Source organism: Falco peregrinus, chromosome 1, assembly GCF_023634155.1.
Source record: "Falco peregrinus isolate bFalPer1 chromosome 1, bFalPer1.pri, whole genome shotgun sequence".
Lineage (NCBI taxonomy): Eukaryota > Metazoa > Chordata > Aves > Falconiformes > Falconidae > Falco > Falco peregrinus.
Genome location: NC_073721.1, coordinates 100,633,129 through 100,647,828, shown reverse-complemented (window position 1 = coordinate 100,647,828; position 14,700 = coordinate 100,633,129). Strand labels below are relative to the sequence as shown.

General features: G+C 41.3%; 1 protein-coding gene across 2 annotated transcripts in view; it reads right to left on the bottom strand.

Moving 5' to 3' along the window:
- BRF1 (BRF1 RNA polymerase III transcription initiation factor subunit) overlaps positions 1 to 14,700 on the bottom strand; it is a 175,809-nt gene that overhangs the window by 120,714 nt on the left and 40,395 nt on the right. The window contains exon 3 of one of the 2 annotated variants that reach the window (XM_055802849.1): positions 9,860 to 10,033. In XM_055802849.1, the coding sequence (XP_055658824.1) occupies positions 9,860 to 10,033 (174 nt within the window). Of the gene's footprint in view, positions 1 to 9,262; positions 9,839 to 9,859; positions 10,034 to 14,700 lie in introns of those variants that run through there. The other variant, XM_055802855.1, reaches the window with a different exon arrangement.

The window sequence follows — 14,700 nt, the reverse complement described above, 5'->3', positions numbered from 1 at the left end:
ATCTAAATAAAATACACAATACACAAGCTTCAAAGCACACGTTATCTTCAACATCTTATTTCCAATTAGCAAGTCAAAATAAAGAAGGCACAGGGAACATTTGGCTTCAAAAGCAAAGCTCTGGAAGAAATCAAGATTTTGGTTGTTTTGGGTCTCATTTAAAGCTGCCGTTTTCCCAGACTGCTGAAACTGGATAAGATGGAAAGATTATTCTCTCTCTCTCAAAGGGAAGAAAATAGCAGACATACCACCATGTGATCGAGTATTACATCATTCATACTTACAACAATACTGAGCCAGTCTGGCAGTTAAACTTAAAAGACATTCTCTTTTGCCTTCAAGGAAGGACATGGACTTACCATAAAGGCAGGCTAACAGTGAAAAGATTAGAAAAGGCTCAGCTCACAATTTTACTTGACATGAGATTACAGAACACTAAAAATCTTTTATTGAGAAGCTTTTTCAGTATGAAGTTTGTGTGTGAAGACTATGTCATGCAAACAAAATCCCAATGACAAACATCTGAAGAAATAAGACAGCTCTTGAGAAGGACTTTTACCAATTTTTAAAAGACTTACACTTCATTAGGATGTTAAGTCATTACCAAGACCACTTTCAAGGTAGGAGGACAGGCCAACTATGAGAATGAATCCTGTTCTTTCCAAAACAAATTCAAAAGGTAATATTGTTTCTTAGATATGCATTCACTTTGTTCTTACAACATCAAAAAGTGCAAGGTGAAAAAAGCTGCATAAGACTTAAGAATATGATGAAAGTGGACACAGTTTTAGAAGACCTCAAGCTAAAACTATTTGCAGATAGCAAGCACAGAACTGCTTACAGGTCTCAAAGCACTGGTGGCTTTTATTCACCCTATTTTGCATTACTGATCTCAAACTAATAATATGAATTTGTCTTCTAAGGCATCATTCTTACTGCATTAAAATGCAAATACACAATCTTCAAAATTATTTTAATGAAGGAGAGCATTTCATTTTCTAATTGACTTCTAAAATGCAGAAAATCAAGATGGCTACAACCAGGTATATTTTTCAGTGACCGGATCAAAAGCATCAATCATCAATCATATTTGCTACCAGGTTTTATTTAAACAAAGCCTATAGTAATGGTTTTTTTTCTTTTCTTAAGCGAGGGTGGGCATGCAGGGAAGGAAAGGGAAGAGTCTCCTCCACATCCCACACCACATCCAGCATATCCTCTAACAAAAGCAAGAAGATGCTACACAATGACCAGCTGTACCACACTGGTTTTTTATTTAGCTGGTGTTTGCAACGTATTAGCTCCCATCAGGTCAAAACACCACCCAGTAATTATGCTGTTTTTGCTAACCTAAGCACCAAAATTCAGATGCAGAGATAAACTTCTGAATTAAGCAGAGAGTCCACCTAATTATTTCCTCTTTTAAACAAGCTTTAAGAAGATTGTTAAATATTTATTTTCACAAGCATGCAAGGATCACTGAAGGTCAAAGACATCAGAGGTGTGATCCCCTTCCTTATCGTCCCTCCTTTGTATTTATTTCACTGGAAGGAGACTTCTGCCATCACATTTCCCACCCATCACCCAGAACTCATCCTGCCTTCATTCCCCTCATTAGTTCCCATGTCTCTGTCACCGTGTCTCATAGCATCACCCCCTCTCAGGGCAAGGGCTGCCCCTCCTATTTTTACTCTAGTATTACTGATCCCTTTGTAGCTCTATCGTTCCCTGCTTCTGTCTCTTTCCTTGTTGCATCTTCACCATGACAGTGTTCAAATGTCTCAACTGTTCAGAAACCCCAAACTGGAACGTAATTACTAAGAGGGGCAGACCATGCAATGAATTTATTATTTTTGTATGTATGCAATAACAAACCATTATTACATGCATTAAAAAACTGGCTCAGATGCCTCTTCTGTAAGTACTTCTGCATTGCACAAGGCCTGACATGGTGACGGAACACAGGACTGCCAAGCAATAAACACCTTTTCTACCTGCCCATAATGTAATCCAAGCCCACGCTGACAAAGGCTTCAGTGGACCTAATCCAGAAGCCTACAGAGTAAAGCCTGTCCCTTCTTTTCAAAGGGGGGCTGTGATGCCTGGTTTTGTCCCAGCACTGAAAGGTATGATAAGCAAGGCCAAAGGATCTCAAAATTTAAAACAATCTAGGTGCAACAGCTCTATTGAGCGCAAACTCCATGGTTTTCAGCAGTCAGACCCACTGATGTGAAAAACAGCTGCCTAGAGGGATTTAAAACCCTCTGCTCTGTAAAACAATAAAGTATTTCTGCAGTCAAATTTCAGAAGAGGATTATTTTGACCTTCACTGTTCAAAATTTCCTTTAAATGAATAAAGCAAACAAAAATATCAAAACCAGATGAAATCTATAATCCTGATAGGCCATCTTGTGACCCTTGCCACCTTTCTATCTCTACAGATACTTTGTTTAATGCTACATTATGGAAAAGTTGACAATTTGAGCCACCTGCTGGGTACCAACATCCTGAGGGGAAAAAAGTTGCTCACTCCTCTATACAAAAGCTGGTGAGAATTCCGTCAGCAAATTCAATGGGGCAGGATCAGGTCTTTCCTTGCCAGCACCGGAGGTCAAACACTATTTTAATCCAGAGTTAGTAACAAGTTAACAGAAAAGCAGATTTTCAGAGTGTGCAATTCTTAAACAAAACATCAGCCTGAACACACACACACATGCAAAATTACGGTCCTCCTGCTTCTTTTGGATGATATATTTAGAAATCCTATTAGCTGGAGAGATCAACATTCTTATCTGAATTTCCAGGATGCTGTAACATGCAAAATTAGAGCAGCTCTCTTAAGTGGGTCAATTATCACTACTGCACTTACAGCAGCTTTTCCCCTCCCTCCCTGAAGCATCCATAATGGGCACTTAGTACAAGGATTTAAACAGTAAGATGTTGAGTTGACACACAGCACAATGCAAAGTTCCTTTCCTCTTTTATATTTCTGGAATCTTAAAGGAACAAAGAAAATCACCCAAGTACTGAATCTCCACGGTAAAATTACAGTCTCCCCATGGAAAGCTTCGATGACTTTCAGCAACCAGGCACCCTGCAGGATAATGGTAGTCAGCAATCATGCTCACTATTGTCCTGCCACATCCGAGTCATGTACAAGTAAGGTTTATGGCTTTCCTCCACCAAGAGACAAGAGGAGAACCTGAGGACCACTAACCATCTCCCCAGCCCTGTCCCCCAGGTGCAGGGCCATACAACCAGTTTGAAAAGCTTCAGGTTATTTTTTTCTCAAGAGGCAATTCTCTTTAAAAGACACTGCAAACCACCAGATCCAAGCCCAACAACTCAAGTACCCAGCATCACTTCAGATAGTATAAAGACATCCATAGCAGACTGACAGATATGACACTGGACCTAGGGAAACATAAGCTCTTCTGCAATACAACCGGAGGCCAGGCAAGATACCCAAGAGTGACACAGCCCCGACTCCTCCAGCCTCACTGCCCCAGCGCTGCCCACCTGTGAGCACAGGGCAACAGCCGGGAGCAGCCCCTGCAGTGAGGGGGTGCAGTGGGGAAGAGCATGAAGCCACGCAATGCAGCATACAACATCAACAAGAACATGGAAAGTTTTACTTCCCCACCAACAGGAATCATAAAAGACCTCATTCTCTCAGCAGCATGCTTGCTTTAGATGTACCTCTTCATATGAAAAAAACCTGTGGGGCAGTACTGCCAGTTGCATGATTCTCCTTCACTCCACGGAAAAGGAGACTGGATATACAGGCTTCAGGTCATGAGCCTTGCTGTTGAAATTCAGCAGTTCCAACCCTGGCTGGAGGAACAGATGACGGGGAGAAATTAAGGTGCTAAAATTAAATTTCTATTGCTGTCCCTGGCTGCCCTCTTTGCTATGTCTCCAGCATTTTCTCCTGTGGTACCAAATGGGCACGATCACACAAGCCAAGCATAACCAAACACATGAACTATTTGGCAATAGATGCAAATAACATGGGGCAACACCAGCCACACCCGACTTAAGACGGCCATTCTTCATTAACAGATTGAAACTCTCACAGCCAAAATCTATCCCCTCAAAAGCATTCCAATTTTAAAACTTCATTTTGAAATGGACAAGGCTTTCCCAAGACTTCAAGCCCAAGCAAATGCTTCATTAGGAAACATTTATTTACTAAGGGGGTGATCAAACACTGGATCAGGCTTCCTAGAGAGGTGGTCAATGCCCCAAGCCTGTCCGTGTTTAAGAGGTGTTTGGAGAATGCCCTTAACTTTTGGTCAGCCCTGAAGCAGTCGGACTATGTGATCGTTGCAAGTCCCTTCCAACTGAACATAATCTATTCTATTCAACCTTCTATGAAGAAAGTTCTTGGCGTCCTTTACCACACACACAAAAAAAAAAAAATCTGGTGAAATGAAATAAAGTAATTTGCTTTGGTAAATATTCTATTTTAACTGCAATTTAAAAACCATTTTTAATCTCTTATGTCCTTGTCATACTCAACACTTGAACAAAACGTTTTGAATGCAACTTTATTTAATCAAAAGTAAAAGGTCAGTTGCTAAAAAGGAAGTCCTTAACCAAAGAGAAATAGAAACTGGTTTTATTAACTTCCCTGACCAGAGCTCTAAAACTTTGTTGATTAAAGCCTAAATTTCAAAAGGTAACTTTTTAATTGGGAACACTAGGGCCTGCTGGCTCCAGGAAGTTTTAGTAGAGGTCAAAAGATTGATGGAGATCTAATTTTTCATTTCTAATAAAAAAGGAAGTCTTGCCCTTTTCCTTGCAAAGACAGACCTTGAAGTGTTAGTAGGGAAACAAAGAATGTATCCATCAAAGGCTCTCATGGCAAGGTTATACAAAGCTTCCCAAGACAGTATGGAAGCCAACAGAGCCTGCTAATGCTCGAGAGGAAACCAGCCGAACTGAACTTGCAAAGGCCAGCAAGGCAGAAAGGCTCAGGAACTGCTGCCTAATCTAGGATTAAAGAGACCAGTTCCTTACTCCATCACAGATTTTCTGGGTAACTTCGAATGTGTCACAGTCTCAGTTCTGCACCTGGAAATGAAGATAAATACTTGCAACTTCCCTTACTGTGACATGAAAATAAACACATTAACCCAAGAGCCATTCAAATAGCTTGGCAATAAAGCACAAGTACTTCAGACAAATAGGAAATAACAAAGTACTGCCCCATTCAGTGAGGAGATGCCCATTTTTATTTTTTTTCCTAAATCCTTCTTGCCTGCTGGGATCCTGCAATGCCCTCAAACAAAAGGGAGGTTCACAGGGCAGAGGAAGCAGGGGAGGAAAAGCGCCTTATGCTTTCCCACCCAGTGCAAGTTTACACATAAAAGCCACCAAGGCACCAAACTTTCTCCTGTCAGCCTTCTGCTCCCAGCGCTCAAATTTAAGATGTTATTTTAATTCGACATTTAATGGAAAGGTTCTTCTGCAAACAACTTGGAAGAGAGGCCTCCCATGGCTGCCTTGGACTGACCCCAGGAGGACCCCACCTCTCTCCTCTGACACCACACAAAGCTGCTGAAGACCACCTGAATAACCTGAGCAACCTCAGCCTGTGGGGGCTGCTCCAGCCCTGGGCGGTGGGAAGGGCTCGGCAACCCCCCCCAGCATCGAGACTGATCAGCTTTACTGGAGGGGGGGGAAAACCTTCCTGAAAGGCAAACAGAGGAATATTTACACAAGATAGCTGGCGAGGCAACTTTGTGAGGACTCTTCTCATGTGGGAAAGGTTTTGTTTACTATTCTCTAACAAGACAGGATTTGGTTTACAAGGGTGCATTTTCCAGAGAGCTTCAAAGGAAAATAACAAATCAGTAAAATAAAGGTGCATTTGTGTGGGATAAAAGACATTTACCATGTTGCTGTAAAAAAAAAAAAAAACACCCGGGTGGTAGCACTGGAAAATCTTACAAACAAAATAGCAGCCAGTTGTACAGTTGTTCTAACAGTTGTGTACAGTAAAAAGGATTACAAACAGAATGAAATGTTCCTTGATTAAAACAAACTGACATCCCACCTGGAAAATCCTGGCCAGGCTCTCATTGTTCCTGAGTGACCCTAGGGCAGCCACGGGTTACAGCCAAGCCCGTAAGTCACTCAAACACCCTGCCCAGCTCTTCCCAAGTTCTCTCCCTTGGGAATGGCAGGACAAGCTAAAGAGTCTTTTGTTTCCATTCAGACATATGTAGGGGAGGAAAAGCTGTTCAAAACATTAAAGAGAAACAAGTGAGGACTGTTACTATTCCAAGAAACAAATTAAGAGCCTGAGTTTGAAATGCCCAGAGCGCTGGCAGTGCCAGCTGAAGTCAGATGTCACTGTAAACGCTCAGCATTGCCTCAACCCCTGGGAGGGGGGGAACAACCAGTTCCATCAAACTTGAGGATTTAAAAATCCCTATCTCCTTCAGATGTATTTTTTGCATTATACCTTTACTTCTGACACTGATAATATAGACACATTTTATAAAGAGAATAATAAATTAAAGCTTTTATAGGTAGCTCATCAAAAGGATGGAAAACCTCCCAAATTCAGCTAATGGCTAGTAAGCCATCTTCCCTTTAAAACATTAATGCCGACGAGTAATATAAGCAAGGCAGATGAAAAGCTGTGTCAAAGTTGCTGCATTGTGGGGTTTTGTGTCAAATAAGCTAATAAAAAACAAACATCTAAAATCAATTCAGATCTCAAATAATATATTAAAGTTTCTAAAGATCTATCAATAAAAGCTGCATAAACTTCTTTGTTCTCTAAGTTCTAGAGCTGTTTTTTTCAGATTAAAAAGATTTTTTACTGGAATATTTTGCATTTTTGCATTAATTAAACAACGCATGAGAACCAAGGAGAACTTAATGTTTTCCTGTTTCTGGCTGAGGTTTATTCAAGCATAGACTGCACCAGACTTGGCTACAATTTTCTTCACATTTTCACAGAGGCTGGCTGGCGACATGTACGTTATGAAAAAAGAAGAATAAGCAGATATCCATGTCAGATAAATACATTCCACTCCCTCAAACTGAACTTGCAGACACAATTAAATTCTGTTTTCCCTCTCCACACACTTCCCACTCCTTTGGTTCTGCCACTGGAGAGAGCACAACATTCCTTGCCACTTCAGCCCCTGACTACATCCCCACTGTCACTCCCTCCCCAGGCCACATACAGACTTTGCTCCTGCTACTATTTTTAAGAAATATGTTGTCGTCTACTTCAGAGACTAATGCATTCCCAGATCATGTCTCTATGGCTTGCAAGTCACTCTACTACTTCATTTGGGCCACCCAAAACCAAGGCTGCTGTCTCTGAGCTCTGGGAATACTGCCGCCCTTCACTACTTCTTCCACGTTATCTCCTTCCTCTACAATACACCCACCAATCTTCAGTCTTTAACTTCCTTTTCTAAATTTCTCCCGAATTTCTTTGTGGAAGTTCTGTATTTAACACAACGACAACACATGTTTTAAACTCAGTAAATCTCCTTAGCAGCATATATAAATCCTGAAGTGTTACAAATACTGTACGACCTTTGTACAGTGTATATTATGCAGTATATTTCTCCTCTTTGGGTGCCATCCTCTGCTGGCTTCTCTAGAAGACCCAGAACAACTGCAAGCTTATTACCCTGAACGTGCACCTTCACTCTTGCTAAAGCATCCTGTCACATGCCATCCTCTACATCTGCTCTTGGTCCCTCTGGACCAAAGGCCCTGGGAACACTCCTGCCTCCTGTAGTGCATTTCTGTATTGTATTTGTTTCCAGCCTAGATCTGACAACACACTGGTAATGATCATCATAATTAATTTGTGGAGGCTTAGGCGTATTTTAATTGCAAGGGTCAGCAATATGCACCTGTGGCTCTCAGGTTTTTAAGTTTCTAATGAACAGACAAGATACCAGAAAAGGAACTTGTATTTCAGTGTTCAGAATCCATCGTTTATTTGGGATTTGTTTTTCAAGCCACACTGAGCTTTAAATATTAAAAAAACCCACCCTAAAAACCCCCACCACCAAGCCAGAAACAAACTACCATCCAAACAGCAGAACACAGGCAGAAGCTGAACTCACTCTCCCAAAGTAACATAGTTAAATTCTTAATAACAACGACAAAATTAAGTAATCTAATGGATTTTTAAAAAATCAACACTACCAAAATCAAGCCATACAGTCATGCACCAGTACTTCTTGATTCCCAGGTGGCACAGTAACTGTACAAACGAACATGAAATACTTTATGATACTGATACAGAAACTTTGCAGTCTTATTCATACTTTACTCCTAGTATTTTATGTGAAGTATCACAGAAGACCTCCACTTAATGAAAAGAGTTGGGAAATGAATTTAGGTATTCATGAAGCGTCAACCAGACCAGCACATCTTGCACATAACAGATACACACTGAAATACTTTAAAGAAGGATATTAAGCAAGCAAAGGATGGGTTTGGTTTTTTTGCTAGAAAAGTTAGTCATACTTGCTGCACAGATGGATGCTACATTAAATGTACCCATTTGCCTCTTACAGCTTATACTGCTTCAAATGCTTTTTTGTCACTACTAGTGGGGGAAAATGGATTTATGTATTACAGCTAGGCTATCACTCAGTAGTATCAAATAACGACTGTAAATAAATTACTTTGAAAATGTGACATGGGCATAAAAAAAATGTTGGTAATGCTTTTAAATCAACAGAGTCTTTATGGTATATGATAAATATACTGTTCAAAGTTCACACAGAGACTATACATTAGAAGAGACCGATGTAATAGGCAAGTCTTCCTTTTAATTCCATTATTCCTGCAAAACCAGTTTTGTTTTTTAACCATGAAATGCAATGACCACAGCCACTATCAGAAAGCACTAATTTTAGAATACTGAATGTAGTTTCCAAAACTAAAACAAAAACATAATCTCAATCTTAAAAGGAAAGCTAAGCTGTTCGACTGGTAAAATACAGAATGAGAACAGCAACCTAGAGAAAGCATCAAACTGAACAGAATACTGACGATATGCACATATAGCTTTAAAGTAGAAAAGAACTAAAATAACACAGAATTGTTTGATATTGAACTCCAAATCCCAGCAACTGAAAGACAACATAAAAGAAAAAACTATAACCCAAACAAATTTGGATGGTCATCAGTATTTAAAGCTTACATAGATTTTAATGAAGTTCTTTCCACAATACAAAAACAGAGCTGACTTGGAGCAAGGAGTACTCACTTGCAAATCTGGCCTGTGTGCAGTCCCACCTCCAGCCACTGATCTCCTGTATGATTTTTGAGCAAATTTCAGAATCTATCAAATGCTTTTTCCCCAAAACTAAAATGGGAGCAATACTGTCCTTCCCACAAGCATTAAAAGAAGGTAATCCAAGCATCTTGATGGGAAACCCACTAGAACTCATATCTGTTCTTTAATGCTGACACTGCAGAAGGCTTGAGGTTAATTTTCATTTGTTTTAAAAAAGGAAAACAAAACAGAACATACACCAGGAACAAATAATCCCTAGCAAAGCACAGGAAAAGTGCAACTTTACACTAGAAGAAAATGTTGAGAAAGAAGAAATTTAGGGTTATTGATGTGTGGCAGAGTGACATTTATAAGCTCCTTGTAAATAATAAGTATTGCACGTTGAGAAAAGGAAAAATTTTACTTGAACCACATACAGGAAAAACTCCCATTCACTTCATTCTACAAAAACCAACAGAGACAGAGTTAGCTCCTAAACACTTACCTTTTCAAATTCTGAAACAAGGTCTAACTGGGATAGTTGACTTGCTAAAAGTGTGGTTTATTTATTTAAGCATGAAAGGATACGAGGAGTTCCTTCTGTCCTACACACCAGGTAGAGGCATGCAGCAATTACGTGGGTCATCTTTCTCCCCCGGGTGAGGTGTTTGCTCACAGCCATCTTGAAAAAATTAAAGGCAGTATCCAGACAATGTTGATTGAGTTGAAGCTGGTTTCCCAAGTGGTGAATCTGACGTTTCCCTAGAAAAATTAACAAGGAAAAAAAAAATTGCTTAACAAGTTTGTAGTTAATGTGATTTTGGGTTGGGGTTTTTTTGGAGTGTTTTTTTAAAAGACAAAACTGAGGGGGCGGATTTTGGATTTCATCTCCACGTGAAATACAGTAACCTCTCAAGTTGGAGGAACTATACATCCTCAGCTTCTCAGGACAAAAAAATGCCTTATTTTGGACTGCTAGAATTGAAATACATGCAATCAATGAGGTCTGGAAAATAAAACCACAAACATCAGCCCCAGAAAGGATCCAAAAATATGGCCAAGACTTCTCAGACAAAAGATCATGCCCCTCTCCCCCAACATAATTTGGCAATTGGCACTTGGTTAGCTGCAGCAATGAACTTCTGAGAGCCAGAATGGCACGTTTGACGCTGACATGCAAACAGAGACATTTTGCTGCAGCTCTCCAAGAAGCAATGAAGTTTGCAGTTCTTCTGACCACAGCCAAAGCCCACCAGGAAAGAAGCTCTGCTCCGGGCATGCCCGTGACCACCACCGATGGTGCCCTTCCTTCCTCCGAACACCTGCGCACCCCAGCCCCCATTTAGGGCTTGGCTGCCAGACTGTCGAGGTTAGTCTGTGGCTTCAGGAAAACAAATATGCCTTCACCCTTAAATAAAACAATTAAAAAAAAAAGTGCATTTCAGATGATTCATGGCAGGAAGCAGTACAGCTGCTGGGACAGATGTGGGAAGCAAGATCCAGTCCATCCTCACAGCTCCAGCTTCAGAAGAGTGTGCTGAAAAGACAACTTAAGAAAAAGATGGGGAAGTCATGAGGAAAACAGAGCACTGAAGCTTCTCTGCATACGGGGTCAGACAGCACATCAAGAAAAATCCTTTAATTCATTGTGCTGGGCAGATGTTTCCAGTACATGTATTTACAGGAAACGTTCATCTGTTCCCTTGAGAGATGTCATGAGTGGCTTTGCTGCAGGGGGCACAGCGCCCGCCACGCGCCTCGGCCACCACTGCTCACGGACAGCCACAGCCACCACGCGATGCTCACCCCAACACCACCAGCACCTCCACAGACCACCCAGCTCGATCTTATGCAAATCCCTACACCATCATCACTAATAACATGGTACAAATGCTTAACCTCCCAACAACCTCCTGCCAAAGACATTGCTTCGATTCAGCTTTAATAAAAGGTGACTCTGGCGCGCAGCCAGGGTCAGTGAGACTCCGGCCAAGCAGGAGGTGCCACAAAGCAATAGCTTCTCCCCCCTCCACGAGTGGCAATTAGTGCACTCACCGATGGGATCTCCTTTAAGGCACATTGTTGGTCAACCAGGTGTAACCCATGTGGTTGACGAAATAACAGAGGAAGGATATATCACTTCCCACAGGAGGTATGGGTACAAAAAAATCTGGAGTAATCCAAAGCCCAAAAAGCGAACAGTTTTTCCACTGCCATCAGCAGGCCCTGGACTGGTGCTCACCAGCCCCAAATACAAACGCTACATCTTCCCAAAACTAAGACACTAACTAGCAGTCACTCTCCCCTGAATTTTATTTCCCACTCTACAACCTGTATGCTGAAGCAGAATCAAGACTTTTATGTCCCTAAGAAAGAATCAGTTTGCACTCATCTGTGAGGGGAAAGAAATAATAACGCTATTAGCCTTCAGTACTGAAACTCATTTTTGCAGTGGCATCAAAGCAGCTTCCCTGAGCAAACCCTCCCCAAACAAGTCCACTCAAGAGGCCAGTGTGGATCTGTGAGGCTATAGAAAGCTGCCTCTTCCCATCACTTATTTTATCTGGTTGTATTCTGCAATGCATGGCTGCCAAGGTGAAGACACAAGGAACGGTCACCTGTAGAGATTTTGGGCAATGAGCAGCATTCCCTTTAAGACAGATGGTCCAATTCAATGTCCTCAAAGCCACAAAGGCAGCTGATAAAAAGAAACAATTTCAGCAGTTTTAAGTGTTGTCTGAATTTTGCTTTTAAGTAAAGTTTTTGCAGAGGACAGTGGCTCCTATGCCAAGGAAGAGGCACATGCTCTCCTGAATGCTTCTTGGGCTAATGGTGGAACCAGTATGCAGGGCCCACCAGGCTCCACAAGGGCCAGGGTGGTGGTGCAGGCCACTGAGCAAGAGGTGATGAGGAAGCTTCCCATGCCACCAGCACAGCAGCAGTTGATGTGGTCCTGGGCATATGCCAGAGAACAGCCCAAACGAGCTGGAGATGCAGAGTAAGAACAGCACAAGCATCCATGAGACTTCTCCCTCAGCACTCCCCTGGCCCATCCCCATCACGAGGCAATCCTTCTCCCAAGAACACCACTCTCATTCAGGACTCCACACCTCGGAGGGCACTTTAGCAACAAAATCATACCAGAACAGAAAAAAAAAATAATATTGAGGAAGATATTTGGAAAATAATTTCTTTCATAAGCTATTTTTCCCACTGAGCTAGTCTCATCCCTGAACTACCATTAATATTCTTTGAGTATTTAACCTTTTCATAATTTCAAATGTTGAAATATAATTCATCATAATCCATCCTACATAAACAGTATGCTTATTTGAGTAATATATGCTTTTTTAGCTGAGTTCTTCATCCAACATCCATCTTTTAAAATGCAATTACCTTAGGGGTGACCAGTCATTGTCTACTGACAAACACCAAAGAGACCTAAGAGCACAGAAAGCTACTCGTCCACTCAGGAAATGCTATTTCTTTGAATGTTTTACTCAGTCTTCAGCAGACCAACGAAGGCTTTAAATCTGTGTGCTAGTACTCCCTCAAATGGCTTTGCAGCATTGCATCAGTCATAGTTTGTGGAAAAATAAGACAACCGTTACACTGCTGTTGATCCCCAAAACGAGCAACTTACAGCAGGACAAAAACATCTTAGAAATTATGTGCATCTTGATGACTAACTTGGTTTTTGTCCTTATCTGTGAGGAGAGAGAAAGAAATGTACTACTTATAGCATCATCCAAGATAAACATTTACATTCTGTAACCAGTCTCCTGTTTACTAAAGAAAGATCAAAAGCTTTGTTGTTCCCCCACCACCACCCCCACTCCTTAAATTTAACATGACAACAAAATTCTATTTTTCTGGTATCTTATGTAACACCAACAAAAAAATCGCTGCAAAAGTCAGCATTAGCAACTATGCCTCCAGATTTCTCCACAGGGAACACAAGTTACCTTGTGCTCCTTCTGGTTCCTTCACATATTCAAGCAGCATCTCCATTCAAGAGGTCACTCCAAGAAAAGGCTGGCATCGGCTAAATGGCTGTTGCCCCAGTACAGCAGTACCATACCAAACTGCTGTACAGTGCCCTCATCCCAGTCAGATGATGACCAAAAGTACGTAATTTTGTGACTTGCAACCTTTTCTGCTCATCTCTCTAACCTGACATTTCCAGGGCTGAAAAATGCATCTCCGTAATATTTTATTTAACTATAAATACAGCAATTTAACCTGTTGGTAACTGAAGAGCAAATGTTCATGCTTGGAGAAACTGGGCATAGTAAAATAAATGATCGAAATAAAATTCTGTATCCAATGCTCCAGTTACTGTTGACAAACACGAGCAGAGATCAAATACCCATTCATACTGCTTGTCCTCAACATGAAGAGTCCTCCTAACTGTGCCACAGTAGCCACAAACATTGCTAAGCATTCAGATACGTTCTTACGTGCTGCTCCCCCAGCAATATGGCCAGTGCAGGGAGGAGCTGCAGAGCAGCTGCAAAAGCGACAGGGCTGGGAAGATGAGCAACTCCCTCCAGCCAGCCTACAATACCGCGTTATGTCTATCAGCCCTTGAACATACTCCCAACTCCCACTGCTCCTCACTAGCTGGGTGGCATTTTATAACCTTCCATTTGCTGTTTATCGCCTGACTGTCTCTATCGTTTGTCTCTAGACTACCAGCGTGGCTTCAATCAGCCCTAACGGCTGGCTAATGCCCTTTCCGCCAGTTTGACCATATGGTCCTAGTGTGCAGTGAGCTGGTTCAGCTATCTGCAAGAATGCAACAAGCCTTATGATCTCAGCCAAAACAGCAGGAATATCCAACGTTACAATGCAATTTATTAGCAATCTGCTTAATTCTGTATTCACTAGATTACATCGCAGTGTTACAAACTCAAACAAATTGAACTGCTTTACTGGATGGAAAAGAACATAACTGCCACACCTTTACACCCTGTCGTGCTCTGGGTTGCAAAACAAAACTCAGACCAGCAGCTTCTTTACTTTCTTCTCCATTTTATCCACTAGAACAGTTTTTTTAAAAGAAGTTTGAGTGGGACACTACTCCAAAAACTTGCAACTACTATCTCAGTACCATAAAGGAATATCATCTTGTGGAAGAGTCAGAAATCAGTATTGCATTTTGTCAAAATTGCTAGGCAAAAGTACAACATGCAAGACAAAATATACAGGGGTAAAACAAGTCTCTTAGTAGGTACATCTTTTATTAGTAACTTGCCGTAAGAGTTGCCTCCTTTGAGCCTTACAGGTTTTTGAGAGATCCTGGGATTATTTTTTTAAACCAAAAGAAACAGAGCCTTTAAGGTCAAAGCTTACATTTCATGCTGCCCTTGCAATTTAGTGATGGCATTAAAGTGGTGTTTAAGTACCTTGGGGAAAAGGACAAGGAA